The 16997-nt window shown below is 46.1% G+C and overlaps 1 protein-coding gene across 39 annotated transcripts in view; it reads left to right on the top strand.

Annotated features, from left to right (window-relative positions):
- KALRN (kalirin RhoGEF kinase) overlaps nt 1-16997 on the top strand; it is a 694928-nt gene that overhangs the window by 232997 nt on the left and 444934 nt on the right. For all 39 annotated transcript variants that reach the window (XR_012431622.1, XR_012431621.1, XR_012431625.1 and 36 more), the window contains exon 5: nt 1424-1936. Coding sequence is in view for 31 of the 39 variants with exons in the window: in XM_015446332.4 (XP_015301818.2) it covers nt 1424-1936 (513 nt within the window). In the remaining 8 variants the exon portion in view is untranslated. The remainder of the gene's footprint in view (nt 1-1423; nt 1937-16997) is intronic.

The raw sequence follows: 16997 nt of genomic DNA, 5'->3' as shown, positions 1-16997 counted from the left end.
TCCTGGGGATTTTGAAAGTGCAGATTGTGCTTCAGTAGGTCTGGGGTAAGGCCTAAGATTCTGCATTTCTGACAAGCTCCCATGTGATGCCAATACTGCTGGTCTGAGAGCTATGGTTTGAGTAGCAAGGATGGAGATTAGCAGGAGTTTGCAACTCTAGTTGCACATTAGAATCACCTGAGGGACTCTTAAACCTACTCATGTCCAAGCTCCCATTTAGCCAATTAAATCAGAATTTCTAGGGATGAAGTTTGAGCATTGGTGTTTTTGCACACTCCCCAAAGGATTCTAATGAGCAGTCAAGTTTGACAACCGTTGTTCCAGACCAGCCCTCCTGCCTGTGGCAACTCCTTCCTTCCTCTTAGGAGAGGGGTGGAAAGAGAAGGGACAAAGAGGGAATGCTCAGTAGCAAGACACAGAGATAAATTGCTTTTCAGGTTGAGTAATGATCCAGCCTTCAGGTCATCAGAGTGAGCACTAACAGGGATTGAGCATGTACTCCATGCTGTGCACCCCATGTGCTTTACACACATTGATACGTTTAATCTCTGCAAGCCCCTTAAGGAAGGAATTATTATCTCCATTATTCAGAGGAGGAGACTGAGGCTCTGAGACCTTAATAGCTTGCCCTGGGTCACACAGTTAGTAAGCGTAGGGCTGGGACCCAAACCCAGATATTAATTTGCTAGCCTCTCATTCTTCATGAGAAAGAAGAGAAGCCTAAAACCCTGTCGGATGGAAAAGATGTTTACTAATAAACTAGGTTGGTTGCCTGCATCACCATTTGCTGGAGACACTTTGCTTCCTGGAGACAAACATTCTCCACTCTGCTCTCCAGGAGCTTGTAGGGAACTCACAGAGAAAACCAAGGACCTAGACTCCCCTGTTGCCCATCGCTAGTTCTGTTCACCATACCACAGAAGAGCTGACAGGGAGAGCCTCGGAAAAGATAAGATTATGAAATCTTTGCAGCCCAAGCACTGGCCCACGTTGCTTAATCCAACTATGATGATACCCTGGGTCCACGGGCCTTGGTTTTAAAGCTGTAGAAAACTGTCCCCCAGAAACTAGGTCAGTTTTTCTTCCAGCTTCTGCTTCTAGCATCTGAAACCCTATTGAAGTGAACTTGGGGTCAGGAGGAGGGAAAATGAGGACAGCAGGGACACAAAGGCAGTTCTTCTGGGGTGGTAAATGGGGGGCAGCTGGAGAGGCTCGCTAAAGCAGTCAGCAGTCTGTAGACACTGCTGATCCCAGCTGATCTGTGACTCCTGACCAGTGAGTCCCATGGCTCCCCATCACCCTTTCTGAGGCAGGCTGTGGTCATTATTATGTGGACTTACCTTGTCCTTTTCCCTCATCCTATTTCTGCCCTGTTCTTCCCCCAACATCACTGAGTATCCTTGTCTGTGTCTGCCCCTTCCAGACGAGCATGGTATCTGTGGAGGGCCTCACGAAACTGGTGGACCCCTCCCAGCTGACGGAGGAGTTTGATGGCTCCCTGGACTACAACCACGAGGAGTGGATCGAACTGCGGCTCTCCCTGGAGGAGTTCTTCAACAGCGCCGTGCACCTGCTCTCGCGCCTCGAGGACCTCCAGGAGATGCTAGCCCGGAAGGAGTTTCCCGTGGATGTGGAGGGCTCTCGGCGGCTTATTGATGAGCACACACAGCTCAAGAAAAAGGTGCTGAAGGCCCCTGTGGAGGAGCTGGACCGAGAGGGGCAGCGGCTGCTGCAGTGCATCCGCTGCAGCGACGGCTTCTCAGGACGCAACTGCATCCCGGGCAGTGCTGACTTCCAGAGCCTGGTGCCCAAGATCACCAGCCTCCTGGACAAACTGCACTCTACCCGGCAGCACCTGCACCAGATGTGGCACGTGCGCAAGCTCAAGTTGGACCAGTGCTTTCAGCTGCGGCTCTTTGAGCAGGATGCTGAGAAGGTAGGAAGGGAACAGGCCAAACCTGAGCTGGGATGGGGGTGAGGGAGCAGAGGTTGCTCATCCAACTTTCTGATTAATGATAGTACTTTTCTGGAAAGCTTTAAAACAGTGTGCCTACTAGTTTTAGCTAGTGTAATTTTTTTTTTTTAAGCTCACCCTTATATAGTATTTATTATGTGCCCAGTATTGTTCTAAGCACTTTGTGTAAATTTACTCATTTTAATCCTTTCAAGAGTCCTAAGAGATAGGCGTATTATTATAATCACATTTGATAGATGAAGAAACTGAGAGGTTAAAGAATTCACCAAGCTGGGAAGTGCAGTCTGGCTCCAGGGTCCATGCTTTTACCTACCGTTAGAAGCTGCCCCGAGTGCCTGTAATGAGTTGCTCAAGCCAGCTAAGGAACAAAAACAGTACTGTTAACAGCCACTATAATATTAACTAGTGATTATGGCCCTGCAATGTATTTTACCATTGACAAACCACTTTTCACACAGTCTTATTTAATCTGCATAATCCTTTGATCCTTACGGGTTGAGTGGTGGCATCTCTCTTGACATGCAGGGAAATGGATGTTCTTTGATCTTGGGTCTACAGTGACAGAGCTGACATCTGAATCCAGCATTTTTCTGTTTCCAAGTCCAGGGCTCTTCCTGCTATACCCACTTGTTTCCAGAGGTTTCTCTTTAGCTGCTAAGCACTTTCTTGAGTAAGACACCATTTTTTCCGGCAGTGAATTTTCAAAGCTTTCCCCTTATCAGGGGAAAGTAAGATAAGAGAATGTAAAAAAGGAAAATTGCATATAGTGCCTCTTTGCTGAGGATCCAAGGGTATCTTCCCTAGATTCTCTTTAAGCTAAAGAGAAGAAAGAAGAGTTTACTATTATATGTCCTTTAAGAAGAAGACAGTAGGCTCTCCTCTTGTCAGTTTTCTGGATGTAACTTATATTTAAATGGACAATACTGTTCTTAGGGATGTCATGACATCTCTCAGTAACCTGTGAATTTTACAATGTCTGATGTGATGGTTTTCTGTCTTTTAAGAGCTCATATTGAAAAATGTCTCTAGGTATTTTTAAATGATGAAATCGAGATCTTAAACTCTCTGTATAAGTGTGATCCCAATTTATGTACTAAATATAACTGCAAGAAAATTTACCAGAATGTTAATAGTTTTGCTTCCTTGGGGCAGAATTATGGTTGATTTTAATTTCTCTGTATAATTTTATAAGGCTTTCTAATTTTTTATAACATATAGTAAAAAAAATTAGTATATGCCTTTTTTAATGCATATCACTTTCTATAGCATATCCCTTTTTATATACCTTTTGAATATGATTTAAGCAAACTTTGGGAACTTCTGACCTTTCTTGGGGCTCTTTGCCCAGTGGCCTGGCAGCCTGAGTCTGACCCTGGCCTGGGCTGCTCTGGGAAGGGCAGCTTAGATCTCAGAATTCCTGCATTGCTCACCGAGTGATGAGATGCCAGGGCAGGAGCCAGCTGTTCTGTGAAGCCAGAATCAGGTACTTTGGCTCTATTGCCAGTTTTGGAAAGATCTGGAACATCTCTTTTTTCTTGAGGCCTGTTTTGCTCTGGGGCAGGGAATCTGCTTTGCAGCCTGGCCTGCGTGCCTGTTTCAGTGAGCAAGGGACAGAAAGGGAGGTGGAGGACTTAGGTCTGCCTAGGCATGTTTTAGAGTTTGGAGCACTTCATGGTATCCCTGAGGCTCAAGGACATGGGAAGCCTGCATAGGGCACAGATAGTGCCTGTCTGAAAAACCAAGCAAATAGCATACCATAGCTCCAGAAGTTCCCAGGTCAAGGACACTGCCCTTCTAGGGCCTGCCACGTTCCATTCAACAGGGCAGTAATTGCTGTTACACATAGATTCTCTCAATCCATGCTCCTAAGAATTGTATAGTATATGATAATTACTATTTTACAATTGAAGAAGTGGAAACTCGGAGAGGTGAAGTGGCTGGCCCGAGGTCATACTGTTGGTTAGCCAGGGCCACTGTCTTAGTCTGTCTCCAAAGCCCATCCAAGCTCTTATCCAATAATCCTGTTGTCCCTCTGCTCCCAGAACCTACTTCCTGCTACCACTGAACACCACCTGTTAGCCCCTAAGTCTCCTGGCGCATGCCTGATGGCCCTAGAGAAAAATCCCAAATCCTACCTTTTAATGCTCATTCCATAGCAGGGGCTCTTTCTGTGCCATGGACTCTTTTGGTCTGGTGAAGCATACGGACCCCTTCTCAGGATAACATTTGTAAATGTACAAAAAATATACATAGGCTTGGAAAGCAATTACTTAAACACGGTTATTTGCAGGAACAGAAAACTAAATACCACACGTTCTCACTTATAAGTGGGAGGTAATCATTGGATACTCATGGACTTAAAGACGGCAACATAAAAACTGGGGACTACTAGAGGTGGTAAGGAGAGAGGGGCCTAAGGGTTGAAAAACTAACTATTGGGTACTATACCCATACCTGGGTGATAGGATTATACCCAGGTAATAAACCTGCACAAAATATCCCCTGAATCTAAATTACATGTTAAAAATAAAATAAAGAAATACAGTGATTACATTTTAAAAATAGCAGCATTATATGTACTTTTAAATTAACATGCTAATAAGATCTACTTGAAGTCTAATTTAACTATTATAATCCTGAAGCAGTGATGAACATAAATAAATGATGTTCCAGGACAACAACCCTGATATGATATGAAAATGTGTGTGTTTCTATTATAGTCAAAGATACCGCATTGCTAACACTAATGCAGTTTGTTGACTATGTTCATAATGGAAGAGAATGCTATATTTCAGTTAGTTAGTGAAAATAAAGATATGATTTTTTTCCTATCCAAGTATATGATCCCTGAATTCTGTCCATGAACCCAAGGTTTAGAATGCCTGTTGTGTGATGTGCTCATACCTTAAAAAGGAGTATGGGGGAGTGTGCGAATGTGCACGTGTGTATGTTCATGCATGTGCATGTGAGTAGAGGGGTGGGGAGAGAGGCAGAGAATATTCAAAACAAGGGAACAAAAAGGAGGATGGGACGAGGGCAGCCCAGGAATATTTTGAGGTTGAGTCAGTGGTGAAAATGCCACTCAAGCTTGACCCAGCTGCCACTGAAAATGTGCTGAGTGCTGGACAGGGTAGAAAAACAGTCCTTTTAAGTTGCTTTAAGATTAATTTAAAATATCTGCTCAGAGCTGAGTGCCTCAGCCTTTGACTTATTTGGTGACTTTGGAAGGGGGTGAAGAGCGTGATGGTTTGGAATAAGGGCTGTGAGTGTGGATCCACATCTAAACAAGGGCTTGAGGAAATAGTTACCGTCTGAGCCAAGTCTTAGTCTTCCTTCTGGTGGGAGGCTGGTTGGCGGAGGCCTCTAATTCCAGATCTGGGAAGCTCTTGGCAATCAGAGGAGTCTGGTGATAGTTCAGCCTCTATTTTTGTAAAAGAGGTGGGCACAGTCTCGCCCCTGGCCTTGCAGGGTGACAGCTTGTTCCCAAGGGCTTGAAAATGGGTTGGTGTTCCCCATTTACCAGCTGGCCTTGGGGAGAGAAGCTGCCTCTCACTTCTTCCCCTGACACCTGTGGTGACCCCCCACATTCCCCGTCTTGGAGGTGCTGGGGAGTAGACCATGCTGTCTCCCAATTAAGCCTCTAGGGAGTAGGGCCTCTGTTCCACAGATAATTCATAAAGCAAGTCACTCATTCATTTAATAATCAATGTTGAACAGCTGTCATGAGCCCCCAAAAAGGGGGGTAGGCCAGAAGTTCTCTCTGGAGCAGTTCGCCATCTAATTAAGGAAGTGAGCACATAAGCTCCTGTGTATTCACTTTTTTTTTTTTAATTTTTAAAAGCAGGTTTATTGAGGTATAATTGATAAATAATAAGTGGCACATATTTAACATATATGATCTGCTAAGTTTGGACATGCGTATACACCTGTAAAACCATCAAGGTAATAGACGTAGCCATACCTCCAAAAGTTTTTTTGTTTCCCTTTGCATAAACTCTTACTTACTGAATGCTTTCTGTGCACCCTGTACTGTCCTAGGCACAGCCTCTGTGCTTGGAGAATTTTCAGAGAAGAGGGAACACTGCAGCTCAGGAATGACAGGAAAGTCTTAATGAGCAATCTGTGGAAGCACAGAGTAATTCAGAGATGATTCAAACAATGCATGATGTTAGATGAACCACTGCAGTCTCAGCCGGGTGCCCTCTGGCCTATAACTAATGGGCCTGTCCTCCACTGTATTCACAGAACACAAGCCGGGTCACCCCTCATTGGCTTGGTGCAGATTAAGGCTCTCTATGCAGCCCTGTTTCACATGTGGCCACCCCTCCAGTTGCAATAGACCCTGTGTGATGAAGGTGTCTGCCCTGCAAACACAACCTATTACTGAAGAGAAGGAATGGGCCTCTTCCCCACTGGGGGCCATATGTGGTCTTAAAGGTCATTACGTAGACTCATTGTAGATGTGCCTTTGGCAAATGGAAAGGTGAGTGCTACTCAGTGGAGGATCCTCCCCATACACACCCCTTACTGGGTGCCTAGGACACATCTTATAATGGTAAAACTAGAAGCAACCGTGAAGTCCACATGTCTACCTCCTACACACTGTAGAAATCCCAGCCTTGCCATCTGATGACAGTCATTGTGACCTTGTGATGTCAGTGTGCTGATGCCAATGATAAGTATCAGAAAATACTGAAACTCCCATCTGCCTTCTAGTCTGGGGAAGGCCCTCAGTCTTCCAGTCTTTTCAGAGAAGGAGCAGTGCTTCGAAGAGCTCTGGTGCATAACTAGACTTAACGGATTGAGAAATCTTTATCTACTTCATTTCTGAATAAAGGAAGCTCTACTGATGTCTACCCAGGAGGCCCATTTTTTAGTCTTGCCCAAAGCTGTTCTGGAAAGGAGACGATATTCGCACTTTGGGAGAATCCCCAAAAGAGTGAACAAAGCTGGCTAATGGGGCTTCCTGTATTGGAATCATGCCTATTATTGGTTTATGCAGCACATTGTATTTATTTCATGTGTAAATGCATGGTTGGGAAACACCCAAGACAAGATCCTTATCACCCTGCTTGAGAGGATATTTTGGTGCCCACCTCCCCCATGACCAAGACAGCTAGCACAAATGAGAATCTCTCATTTGTTTTTAGGTGTTCAGCGGAGACTGTGGCCTCTGTGGCTGTCTGGCCCTGCCTTTACCACTATGGGAAAGCTCACCTTGGAAAACCTAATTTTTAAATGCCGTCCTGCAGTGTTCATTTTTGCATGGCAAAATTCTGTTCGCATCCATGGGTGCCATGCTGAAATGGAGCTGTGGTGGGTGGGGTTAGGATTTGTCCTGGGGTGACACTTACCAATTGTGAGACATCAGGCACATCTTTAGCTTCTCACCCCCAATTATGTTACCGACAAAACAAAGATAAAGAATTTCTGCTACTTCTACTTCATCATCTTTTGACTTTTCTTCTGCTTCCACACTGCACTGTTCTCATGCACAAATACTCTCTCTTCATGAAGACATCTTTCAACAGGAGAAGTGGGGTGGCCACGGTGATGGTGGTGGTAGCTTTGGAGGTGGTGATGATTTGAGAATAAACTTCTGAGGAGATGTACCAGAATCTGCAGAGTGGTTTGGTAAAGCCCCACCCCACCCCAATCCATTCCTCTTCCTTCCTCTTCCTTTGAGACTTGCTGCACTAAATAAATATCGAAGCCCTTTTACAACTTAACAATTGTATAATACTTTTTGCTTTTTTGTTCTTCCCTACATATTTATAGTGGGTTCTTGTCTTTTCAGGATTGTTGCCTTGGGTCATTATGAAAAATAAGGAACCTCTCAGCAAATAAAACCCTACTTCCTTGAGGTTTTGTTTGTTTGTTTATTTATTTGTTCGCTTAAAAAAAAAAGAGAAACTTCTTCGCAGGGTTGTTTTGAGAACTGAGTGGGGTGATGTATGTAGCAGTGCCTGGCATGGTGCCTGGCCCAGCATAACTATTCCAGGAACATTGGCTTCCCTTCCTTCTCCCTGCGCTATTTCAGTTATGATTTACTCTTCAGTCATGGGTGCCTGCTGAGACCGTGAAGAGTGTCACTGATGCTCTCTTCCAAATGAACCTGCTCTAAATCATTTTCAGTTATCCTTAATGGAACAAAATTCAGAATTGATTTTTGAGAGAAGTTGGAAATTATGGTATAGATTCATGGGGGCCCTGCAGGTCACCAGGCTATGCAGTGCCCCTGGGCAGGGCACAAAAGAGGAGCATATAAATCAAATTGGGATCACACCTGAGGGGTCAGGGCAGGCAGATCCTCCACGGGGAAAGGCCTCTGGAAAAACAAGGTCTGTCCTTGAAGCAGCCCCAGAGGAAGTGATTCTTCCTGGTGTCCCATGAGAGGTGAGCCCCCATTCCCATGCACCCTCTACATCTGAGACACTTGTCACCTTCTGCTTTGCAGTATAGCTAAGAGCATATTTGTCCTATTCTCTTGCAAACTTGCGGCCAGAAATATTTCCTATGGCAATATTTATGCATTTTAATATTCTTGGAAGTCTGTGCAAACAAAATAATGTTGCTTTTATGTTAATCACCGTGAGAAAATCTACACTAGGCACCACTGGGCATCGTGGTAGGGAGCAGACCACTGTGCTAAGGGTGATGTGCTTATTGTGTTTTGTGGCTGGTATGTCCTGTTGGCCACATTAGCATTGCAGGACATCCCCAGGATGCCCCGTCACTGGGCAAAGTATCCCCTGCTATTTCCTGTCCTCTTCCTCCAAGGTGTAAACAGTTCTGGTCACTCCCTAGAGCCCAAAACAGGACCCAAAGTCTTATCCTGCCTGGGGTGACCAGAACCAGTGGGGCTGTTGTAGAGAAATCCTGCTGCTTCTACTTCCCTGTTGGGCCCTGGCCCACAATGTCTTCTCTTCCCCACACCTCCAATACCCCCATTCCCCATAAGGCAGCAGCAACATGATTCCACTGTCATTTGTCAAAGTGAAGTGCCTTTGCGGTAATTACAATATGTAATTCTTTTGAGAATGTTCAAAGTATTCTCACACCCATGACCTTAGAGATTTTATGGCCCAGCCCTTCCTTTTACATAATAATCTTTGACCCAGAGCAGAGACCCACCCTAAAATCATCCAGTCCATGGTTCGTCATCTGAGCCTCCCATGTACTGTATGTGGTAGGCCAGGTGTGCACGTAAAGGGGCATCATTTCACAGATGGAAAAGCTGAGACTTGGTGTGCTTGAGTGGTTTGCTTGGGATAGAGTCCTCTGCTTTGAAGCTGATGCTCCTCCCTCTTGTCCCAACACAGACACCCACACACACACACACGTGCGTGCATGCAAACACATGTGCGCACGTGCACACACACACACTCTCTACACCCTCTCTTTGGAGGCTCCTTGCCGTTCAGGACAGATGGTGGCATGTGCCAGCAACCTAGGTGGTGGCTAAAGGGGCTGGGGGCTAGGAGGATAAGGGTCACTTGACATGTGTCCTCACCAGTGCTGTGGTGAAGGGACAAGCACTTGACAGGCCTCCAGGGGGGCGTGTCATATCTCTGTGTTGTTCAATTGCCTGAGCCCTTCATGTTGGGAGGGAGGCTTCAAAGAGCTGTGACCTTTGGGGTGGCCGGAAGGGCAAGGCCTTTACTGGGTGGTTGTAATTTCCTGCTTTTTTTGGAGAAAGACTCTGGTGCCCTCTTGTTCCTGCTCTCCCCCTTCATACTGAGACCTTAACCACCAAACCCCTCCACCTCCTGTTGACTGGGCTCAGGGCAAGGAAGTGTGTCTGTGTCCTGCCCCCTGACACAGAACACAGTGTCCTGTATTATTTCCAGCCTGCTGGTCCTGGGAATTCCGACTTACTTTTTCTCATTTCCTCCCCCTGAACATTAGAAACATTAGATTCCAAAAATAATCTAAGTCACAGTGTTCTACAGGCTGCATGTGTGTGTTTTCTCCCAAAGCTGTTTTTCTCCCTCTTAAGTCCTTTCTCTCTCTCCTTTCTTCCCTCTCCTGCATTTTCAGCCCCATTTGTATCCTGAGATTAGCAGGCCTGCAGGAGGAGTGTGGGTGTGGAGAACAGAATGGAGGAAGGATGGGGAAGAATGCTCAGGCATGAGGCTTGGCTCACTTCCACAGTTCTCTCAAGAGGGTGGAAGGTGCCAAGACCTGAACTGCTGTGTGTAGAGTCTGCCTATGCAGCCCCTGCTTATGAATGGACCCCATAGAACTGTGGACCCCATAGTGACTCTTTGGAACTGAGAACTGAGACACTGTGTTAACAGTACTTTCCAGAATCTGGGTTGTCACACTGACTCTTTCTGCAGCAATTGAGGTGAGCTGTGAAAAGAAGGTCTGATCAGAGATGAAATGTGTGTGTGTGTGTGCGCGTGTGTGTGTGTGGTGCAGGGCAGTAACTGAGAAAGGTTCATTGACTCATTCATCAACAGATATTGAGTGTCTACTGTGTGCCAGACCTTCTGCTGGGACTATGTCTCTCTACTTTTACCCTAGCCCTTGGATGGAGGATAGTCTAAGGCAGTGCAGAGAAAATCAGAATTAGCACTAATGTAATTCTTGATACATTGTAAGGAAAAGATGGTTTAGAGAGTCACCACTCCAGTGGCTAGAACCTGGGTGAGTTAAGATATCAAGGTCTCTATTGGTTTCTGGGTGGGGGTAGGGCTGGTGGAGGTGGGGTGGGTGTCTTATTATGTATGGGAGAAAAAGCATGGAGGTGGTCCAAGCAAAAAGGAAACATGTCAGCTCTGCCGCAGTAGGGGAAACGGGAAAGGTTTTGGTATCTTGTTTGAAGAATTAAGGACATTTCAGGTGTACTTTATAAAGTAAAACAAATTGAGTCTCTGTTTGGGGTGGGAAGCTTTCCCAAGGTTTCTTTCCAGGCATTTTACTTTGAAGAACCTGCTTTCCTTTCTTTTTTCTACCTTCTACCCTTCTCCCCTGTTCCCCTTCTGCTCCCTTTCCCATTTGTGACCTTCCTGGTCCTTGCCCTGGCATCTCCTCAGGCTTGTCCTTACCTTTCGTGCACCTGTTCTCTCTGAACGTGTTGCATGGCCTTCCTTTTCCATTCCTGCTTCCTTCCTTGGTCAGAGTTAAGGAAGAGTCCCATGCAGAGTTCAGGCCTCCTGTGGGGGACGGAGAGAGCACTGGCTTTGGAACTGGAGAGGCCTGCTGGGCCACTTGTAGCTGAGTGACTGTGTTCAGTTCACCCCCTCTGAACACTGGTTTCTTTATCTCCAAAAAGATTTTAATATATGCCTTAGGATTATTGTATGAGTTAAAGAAAATGTACATAAATCTTCCGGCGTGGCTGGAGCCTTGAAGACACTCAGCACATGGAACAAATGGCAGATTTGTGGAGACAGACTTGTGCTGGCCCGTGTAAATGAGTGGAATCAGCAGTAGACAGTTGCCTGGGGAGGCTCTCTTGTGAGGCATGCATGGGGAATACAGCCCTATCCACAACAAAGATGCCAGAGTAGACAGTAAGCAGCCTGTGGCAGCAGAGCATGGAGGTGAGGTAGAACCTGGTGGCTGGAGAAACCAACAAGGGACCTTGAGGAGGAACTCATCAGTGGGTATTAGACACTCGGCTGCTAGCAGGGAGAAAAGGAAATGGAAGCTGTAACCAGGCTGGCAGGATCTTAGAGAACACTTGCTGAAGATAAGCCAATCACTGTGCTGAGCACTGTGCCAGGGATGGGCATTTGGAAGATGAGCTGCATTCAGGTCTTGCCATGTTGGAGTAGAGGGCACCAGGAAACAAATAGCCATTGCACATGTAAGTTCACAACGGTGTCTATCAGTGCTGTGGGAGCATAGAGGGAGAAATGTTCAGCCAGGGTTTGGGATGCAGGGAGATGGAAGAGTGTGAAAAAAGGCACAGCAGCCTCAAAAGGCAGGCTGGATCCTGGGAATGTCTGCAGTCGGGTGTGGCTGGAGCACAGGCTGTACAGGGAGGAGTGCAGGAGGTCCATGTTCACGCCATGTGGGTTACCAGGATTCAGAGCACAACAGAGAGTCAGAAGTCTGTGGAATAACCAGTGGACCACAAGGAAAACTGGATTCTAGCAAATGGTTCAGGTCTTGCCAGAAGCATCTGAGAATCCTAGAGTCTTTGATTCAGATCCAGTCCTTTACCCAGGGCAGAACCCCCTTCCAGATGTGCATTTTTCCAGATTCTTCTGAGCATTTCCAGGGCTGAGGAAGCCACAGCTTTGTGGGGCAGCCTGTTCCACTGTTCCATAGCCCCAGTTGTTAGAAAGTCCTCCTTCCAGCAGGCCAGAATCTACCCTCCTGTAGTTCCACCCTGAAGTCCCAGCTCTGTCTCCCCAGGTCACTGGGGAACTACTCTCTTCCTTCCCCTACAGGGCAGCTCTCCCACAGCTTGGGGACAGTGCTTGGGGACCTTCCTCATGTTTTCTTTACCAGATAAAGTTCTGTGAGTTCTTTCAGCCTATTTTCATTTGACATGGGCTCTAAACTCTTTAATGCAGCTTTCCTGGGACCAGTTTTTCAAATGTGTGAGGGGACACAGGAGGAGTCTGAGGCTTTTGGTCCCACTTGCACAGGTGAGAATGAGATTTTGTATACGTAGGTGCACTAGTTTTTGTAGCCCAGGTTAGTTGATCTGAAACCCCAAGAGTTCGCCCACCCCAGAGAGTGATGTTCTCTCACTCGAATAGAGAGAGACACTATCTCATATGTAAATACAGGAGGATGTCTTCTCACATGTGAGCACAGAGAGATTTTTCTAGTATGGAACTGTTGAGTTAAAGCATTCTGGTGCCAAGGTCAGTAGTAGTTACTGTTTCTCAGGGAAAAGCCCAACTCAAGGGTATCTACTATTCAATCCCGTTCCTGTATCCCATGGCTCTTCCTGAGGTCATTCCCAAGGAGAGCTAAAGCCTCATAGTCTTATCTTGTAGAGAGTCGGAAACCTGTGGTAAAACCAACACGGCACATGTATCAAACCTGCACGTTGTGCACATGTACCCTAGAACTTATAGTAAAAAAAGAAAAAAAACACACACAAAGGAATATTAATCTCTTGGAGGAAATCTACCACTAGCTGGAATCCCAGAAGGGTTCTTCCCCCAGTTCCCCATCCTATGGCCCCTTTGAAATCGCACTCTCTTGGTTTGCTCACCTCCAGCCTTTCCTTAGTAAGCTTTCTCTAGCATAAGAATGTCCTGCTATAGGAACAACTGCTGCTGTGGTGAGAAGATATACTTTGTAACATATGCTTTCTGGTGGAGAGATAAAAGAGGGTTTGGTTTCCTCCATCCTCTTTAGAGATTAGGTTGACCAGCTTGTCCCAGATTTCCCTGGGGAGATGACCTTGTCATGAGGTGGCAAGAGGGGGTACAAACACAAGGGCCCTAGAATGGAGAGTGAGACTGGACTTGGGCATTCAGCTCCCATCCCTCAGGGTATTCTCTTCTGCGCTTTGCACATTCCCACCTTTTCATGCCTTTGTTCATGCCAACACTCCTCCCATTTGGAATGCCTGCTCTACTGTAGGTGCCTATTAAAGCCCTCCCTCAGCTGAAGGTCCAGCTCAGATGCTACTCCCTCTGTTCTCCCCTGTTGGAGGTGCTTTCTCTCTCTGAGCATTTCCTGCAGCCCTTATCCATCCCCCTCAAATCATCCCTGTTCCATCCCATCTAGCATTATAGCTAGGTGCTCAAAGACCTCATTCCCCCAATTATATTGAAAATTTCTGGAGGTCAGGACCAGTGTCTTCAATTACTCTGTGTTGACCAGAGGCACATAGTGCCAAATAAATAAATAGTTGACTGTGACACAGTCTGTACTCACTGGGCTGCTTGAGAATAGAACTTCTGTGAACATTGAGCTGGCACAAGAGCACCACCTACTGCTGAATGGTTTCTAGGAACGCTACCTTAATGCACTCACTTGAAAACCAAGGTGTTAGCAAGTTTCACCTTGCAATGGAGGAGTGATTTGGAGGCAGGAAACCGGTTCTGGTCCTTTTATACTAATCCAAGTGGGAACAGATGAGGTGGTAGTGAAAGTAGAAAGGGAAGGGGCAAACCCTCAAGACACTCTAAAGGAAAGAAAATGAGACCAGTGACTGACTAGATGTCAGGGAGCAAAGGCAGCAGCACGAAGGCCTTCATGTTGGGAGAACTGGCAATGGGACATGAGTGGGAACAAATCCCAAAGACATTTTGGAAGACGGATGGATAATTAAATGAAATTTTAATTTTAATTTCTTTTAAGGCACAGAAAAGTGAAAGTGAAAGAAGTGATTATGAAGGTTACTAAAAACATTATCATGTGTTAGCTGGTTATTGCATTTCTGCCCTACTTTTTTTTTTTTGGAGACGGAGTTTCGCTCTTGTCACCCAGGCTGGAGTGCAATCGTGCGACCTTGGCTCACTGCAACCTCCCCCTCCCGGGTTCAAGTGATTCTCTTGCCTCAGCCTCCTGAGTAGCTGGGATTACAGGCATCTGCCACCACACCTGGCTAATTTTGTGTTTTTAGTAGAGATAGGGTTTCTCCATGTTGGTCAGGCCGGTCTTGAACTCCCAACCTCAGGTGATCCACCTACCTTGGCTTCCCAAAGTGCTGGGATTACAGGCATGAGCCACTGCGCCTGGCCTCTGCCCTACTTTTAGGGACAATGGGTGCTATCTAAACACAGGCATTCACCTTGGTCTTCTGGCAGCCTTGAGGAGTAATGGGGCTCTTCATTCAGTAAGTTCTTCCTAAGCCCTGCAGAGTATACCCTGCAGGGTCTGGAAGCTGCAAACACTGCCAAGCTTCTCCTTGTGGATGTGCCCAGCCTGGCTCCCTGCATGGCCCCTTACCTGCCTGAGCCCCATTGCAGAGGCTGCTGCTGGAAGAGGGGAGAAGGGGCAAAGTGGGGTGTCTAGTCCTCCTCCTAAACTTAAGGTCAGGCCCACCTAGCACATACCAGCATAGCTAGGTGGTAGTCTTCTCCACAAGAGAAGGACTCCCACAGGGAGGCCTGCCTCCTTCTCCCAGAGAGGGGCTCCTGAATGAAGAGCTGCCTCCTCCTTAGCCTCATGTGGAGCTTTGTTCCCAGATGTGCAAGTGATTGGCACAGCCGATTTTAGGATGTGTGGGAGGACTGGATGAGAACATACAACAGACACTCCATTTTTGCAGTAACAATAATAGTTACCATTTATTGAGTGTATCCCTTATGCCAGGAACAACCATTAGCTCATCTAAATTAACTTGCCAAGGGCCAGATCTCAGTGCCTAAATTTAGCTCTGGGATAAAGTTGGGCATTATTTTCTCAGCCTGGATTAAATAGGATTTGACCTCTTCAAGTCTACATTTTGGGAAGTGAGTGAAGTACATTCCCTCACTCTGTTCCTGAAAATATTTTATCAGCATTTGTGGTTCAAATGGAAGGAATTTGGCCACTCAGAGTCAATATCCCGGGGCTGTCTGGGCTGACTCCTGGCTTGGTTAGTCCTGTTTCTCATCTGCTTGACTTGCTGGCTCCTGGATGACCATTCCTTCACCACAGGAGTGTAGTCAGTGTGTTGCCACTGCTGCAGGGAATAGAGTGCATCCAGGTTCACAGGCTGGAAATAAAATGCAAAAACACCTCATTTAAAGTCTGAAAATATTTATATTAATGACTTGGTGCGATTTTTTATTACATCACTTAACTTGAGGAGGGCAAGAGCAAGGAGAGCAGCCTTTTAAGGCTTAGCATTGAGCGTGTACTTCTCCAGACAGAGCTGAACTACAGCTCATCTGTCAAGAACAGTGTGTGATTTTAGCATGAAGTTTCACAGTCTTAGTTTCTCTAATCAGACAGCAGCTACTTGTTGTGACTGCCAGTTTATCTTGTCTGAACCCAGGGGAAGTGGAAAGAGACTAGCATGCATTCTGGATCTGCTATGTATCATATGCTATACTCAGTACTTTTCATGTATTATCATATTATGATCTTTATCTTCTTTGACCCAGACTTTTGAAGAGTTTGTGTGAAAAAAAATGGGAGAGGGAACAAAATGGAGGAGAAAGTGGAGGCAGAGACCATCAGTTGGTGAGCAGTCTGCAATGTGCTAGTTGATTTTTGTTCTATGATATCAAGGCTGGCTTGGTCCCCCCTTTGCAATGAGATAAATGCCTGTATATCTGGGAGGGTCTCAGTGTAGACACTCACTTCAGGGTTAAAAGCAAACCTGAGCTATCACTCCCCTCCAGTGGTTCCCCAATGCATCTTTTGCCCTTTGTGATCTGGTATCTCCCTATCTCCTACTATCCCTTCTTTCTATCCCTCATTTTATGCTGCTGCTTTAAACCTCCAGGCCTTTGCTCAAGCTATTTCCTCTGATTAAAATGCCCTTTCAAACTACACCTTCTTTGCATGATGAAATCCTGTTGTCTTTCAAGTGCTGTCCAGGTGTTGCCACCCAGAAGCCATCCATGCTTTTCCCTAACCCTACCTCTGCCAAGTTGGACCAAGTGCTCCTCTACTGTCCGCCCACAATATACGTCTCTTATAGTATTTTTCACATTTTATTAACATGAACAGAATATGGAATGTGTCTGTCCCCCTCACTAGACCGTGGCCTTGATCTTTTATCCCCAGTGTCTAATCCAGTGTCTGGAATACAATGAGCACTCCACACGTGAATGAACAAGCACACTAAACATCATGAGCATGTGACTCTGGGTGTCAGGATGCTTTGGGCTGCAAGAAACAGAAGACGAGTAAAATTTGCTTAAATATCAAGGAAATGTATTCACATTTTAAGTAGTCATTCAGAGACAATGATGTGAGCTTTAAGATTGATGAATCAGTGCGAGCCTGTCTTCAGGCACTCGGGATCTTTCTGTCTCACTCATCTGCTGAGATCTCACCATTTGGCCGAGAGCTTCATTGCAAGGCTGTTTCCCTTCATGGTTCTAAGACAGCTGCCAGTTGTAACAGAGCAACATGCTTCACTATTCCCCAAGTGATAGGGGTA

The sequence above is a fragment of the Macaca fascicularis genome, chromosome 2 (genome assembly GCF_037993035.2).
Source record: "Macaca fascicularis isolate 582-1 chromosome 2, T2T-MFA8v1.1".
Lineage (NCBI taxonomy): Eukaryota > Metazoa > Chordata > Mammalia > Primates > Cercopithecidae > Macaca > Macaca fascicularis.
This window is presented reverse-complemented; position numbering and strand designations above follow the sequence as displayed.